This window comes from Notothenia coriiceps, unplaced genomic scaffold (genome assembly GCF_000735185.1).
Source record: "Notothenia coriiceps isolate Sejong01 unplaced genomic scaffold, NC01 NC01_scaffold00009193, whole genome shotgun sequence".
NCBI classification, from domain to species: domain Eukaryota; kingdom Metazoa; phylum Chordata; class Actinopteri; order Perciformes; family Nototheniidae; genus Notothenia; species Notothenia coriiceps.
Window position 1 is genome coordinate 412,829 of NW_011341894.1, and position 3,363 is coordinate 416,191.

The 3,363-nt window shown below is 40.6% G+C and overlaps 1 protein-coding gene across 1 annotated transcript in view; it reads right to left on the reverse strand.

Moving 5' to 3' along the window:
• Nucleotides 1-983: 983 nt before the first annotated feature.
• The window catches only part of rnd3a (Rho family GTPase 3a), a 14,979-nt gene continuing 12,599 nt past the window's right edge, over nucleotides 984-3,363 (reverse strand). The window contains exon 5 of the mRNA XM_010770754.1: nucleotides 984-2,931. Coding sequence (XP_010769056.1) covers nucleotides 2,683-2,931 — 249 coding nt within the window. The 3' untranslated portion in view covers nucleotides 984-2,682. The remainder of the gene's footprint in view (nucleotides 2,932-3,363) is intronic.

Here is a 3,363-nt window from a genome sequence, read left to right on the forward strand (position 1 = left end):
AAAAACCTATTAGTTTAGCTAAAATAGCATGAATGTATAGGTGCAATTCAACATGCAAAACAATATTGGTACTGTTCGAAAATGTAATATTGACATGCGGTGCATAGAGGCATTTACTTTCAAATAAACGCTATAAAAAAAATCTACTTTATTCCATCATTATCAACTAAATAAAGTAATTCAGTGATCTATGTTCAACGAAGAGGGCTCAGATGGGTTTACTGTTTTGTTGATATGAATAATTCTCATTTTCCAACCCGTCACAAGCTCAGTACTGATCTCCATGTATCACCCTAAACCGTCTGGATGATGGTAAGTAAAGTAAAGTTAGAATATGGACTGTATTAATGGTTTCTAAGAGGTGTGTGTGTGTGTGTGTACTGCCCACATAAAGCTTTTGATAGAGAGCAAACAAAGACTAAAACTCACCGTCATGTCTGAGGTTTACAGAGCAGAGACTAACGAGCATTATGTCTGCTGCACCTGTGCAATCAACTCATCACAGGTGTGTCCGTTGTGCTAGTCAGATTAAAAGCTTTAGCAAAACACGTATCCGTTGAATTGATGATGAAATCCTGGTTCTAATATGAATATTTTCGCAAGACATTTCCTGTTTTAAATGAGGAAGTTAGTATTTCTCCTCTTGTGTAACTTTTCAAACGTTTTGATTTGTCGGACCAAAAATGTGTGTTTGTAATAAGACAAGAAAGAAGACAGAAGTATTGTAATGTTCATTAAAAACACCACTTATATGATTATTGAAGCGTAAATGCAATCTCTAGTATCTACTAATGGCAAGATGATGATAAAATTACTTTTTTAGGACACATATTATAAGCTTAATTCATAAGTGGGTTATTCACAAACGTATTCAATGTCGCTAAAATCTCCCACGCTTGTTTAAAAAAAATAAACACCATAAAAACCCATTGACTTTGAAAACGATCATGTTTTTCTCTCAATGAACAGAAAACACACTCCTCTTCAATTCCATTTGCATTTATTCTAAAGGGAAAATATATAATTCAATAAATATTGCAGCAACAACATTGGCAAAGACATTTGAAGGTGACATCAACATTCAAGGGAACATGATAATGTACACGGGGAGAAGACGACAGATTAGGAAATCACGATTAGATTCGGGCCACTGAGCTGTAATAAAGATAATTGGGAGGTTACATTAAAAGTGCATCAATACCTTTGATATTCAAACAGCTTCTTAATTGCACTGCTGAGAGGAAATAACACTAATGTACACAACACTGTTTCTTAATAGCTTAGAAAATAGTTTGTTGTTAGTTTTCAAATGAAACACTTATATGACCTTATGTTTCAAACCATGTCAATACGTTCCTCATGTTCGCAAAAAATAAGTTAACGATGTTATTTCGGCCTCCTTTTATTCAGTTTCCTGCATTTAAATCAGTTCCTACCAATGTAGGTAACCAGACAAATCAACGTGGTAAATGTGGTGCTTTGTGATCACAAGTCATTACATATGAACGTGTCCATCGTCACGACAACTCTTCCATTCGCTGATTATGTTCTCACTTAGTCCTATTAATTATGATCTATTAATTGTTTCAGGCGTGACCGAGTCTTTATAAGAGTCTGAACACTTCGGGGGAATGCAAAGCAGAGAGCTCTGGAGTTGTCAGCTCCTAACAAACAAGTTTGAATGGTTGCTTACATTTCCACTCCCTCCCTAAAGTGCATTGGGAGAATGACTCATGGCACAAACTGTCATTTTACACAATTACTCACTTTTTTCACTTCACGTTTGTTGGCCCACTGACGCTTTTTAGCCCATTAAGGCTTCATTAAGGTTTTTAAAACATGTTATGTTTTTCTAACTGCATTTGTTTCTCACATTGTTGGCCAAATCCTGGAGGTGTTACTGAAGTGAGCTTCTTGCGGCCCAGTATGACACAGAGGAGTTAACAAAGCCGTCAGTGTGGAGAATCTATCTTCAGGGAGTCTTTACGTGTGTATCCGTGGAATCAAGTGAAATAAAAACGGGCACAGAATGGCTGCTACAGACTCAAGAATCAGGATGGAGCTAAAAATAAAACAACGATGCAGTTACACACCAATGACTTCACATTATACCGACAACATATCAGAGACAGGGGGGGGACAAACAGCGTCAGAGTGTGCAGGACGAGGTCATTCCTCTTGTCGTGTCCTCTGCACAATGAGGGGCGGGGGTGAGGGTGAATCCAGACTACAGTGACGAGTTGGTGTTTAAACCCTCCGAGCAACGAGTCTTTGATCCGGCACAAACAGCAGCTCCTATCCTGGGAAGCAAACCCTTTTGGCTCTCATTCAAAAGATCACATGTTTTAAAAACCCCTTCCTCTAAATGACGAGCGCTTCCTAATGACATCACCCGTCCTGCTCATTTCCTGCTTGCGTGGAAACACCTCGAACACATCCGCTATCCGAGGAGGGCGCTTCCCCTGGCAGGTATCTCGCTGACAGATAGCTTCCTCTTCTGGTGGAACTTGGGACGCTACTACGCTTTGAGTATTCCAGTAACATGTACACGATTTGAAGCTTATTAAACCCCCTTTTCCAGACATAAGGGGTCTTTCGCATGCAGGGGAGAGCGTCGGCCCTTCGCTTCCTGCTTGCACTGAGCTCTGTCCTCATCAGTCTGATCCCCCTCGGTCCGATCAGTCACATGATCGAGCAACTTTTGGCTTTGTCCTTGCGGAGATCTGAAGCCACCGCTGCCAGGTCGGGTCTGCCGGGCATGTGTGAGATCCTCTTGTTGCCGCGAGGGGCCTTACTGCGCTTGACGTTTTTGTTGTTTTTGTTAATGCAAGCCAGGGTGGCCACGTGGAAAATGTCTCTGACGCTGTTCTCAGACTGCTGCGCCGAGCACTCGATGTAGGGCGCCGAAATCTGCTTGGCCATGCTGTTCCCCTGAGGAGGAAGAGGACAAATATGGTCACGAGAGGAAAAAGAAACGGCTTGGGAAGTAGTGGAGTACAAATACTTTGTTACTGTACTTAAGTAACATTTTCTGGTATCAGTACTTTACTCCACTTCTTATTTTTATGACGACTTTTTACTTTGACTTCTTACATGTTGAACACAAATACCTGTACTTTCTACTTCTTACATGTTGAACACAAATACCTGTACTTTCTACTTCTTACATGTTGAACACAAATACCTGTACTTTCTACTTCTGAGTGTGTTGGTGATCATTATTATTTAGAGTCATTGCGTGCCTATTGTTTGTCTCATTTCCCAACCAGGCTGGTTCCTTAGTCTGAATGTGTGTTTGGTGGCGTGATCATTATTATTTAGAGTCATTGCGTGCCTATTGATTTGAACACGATCCGTGTATCC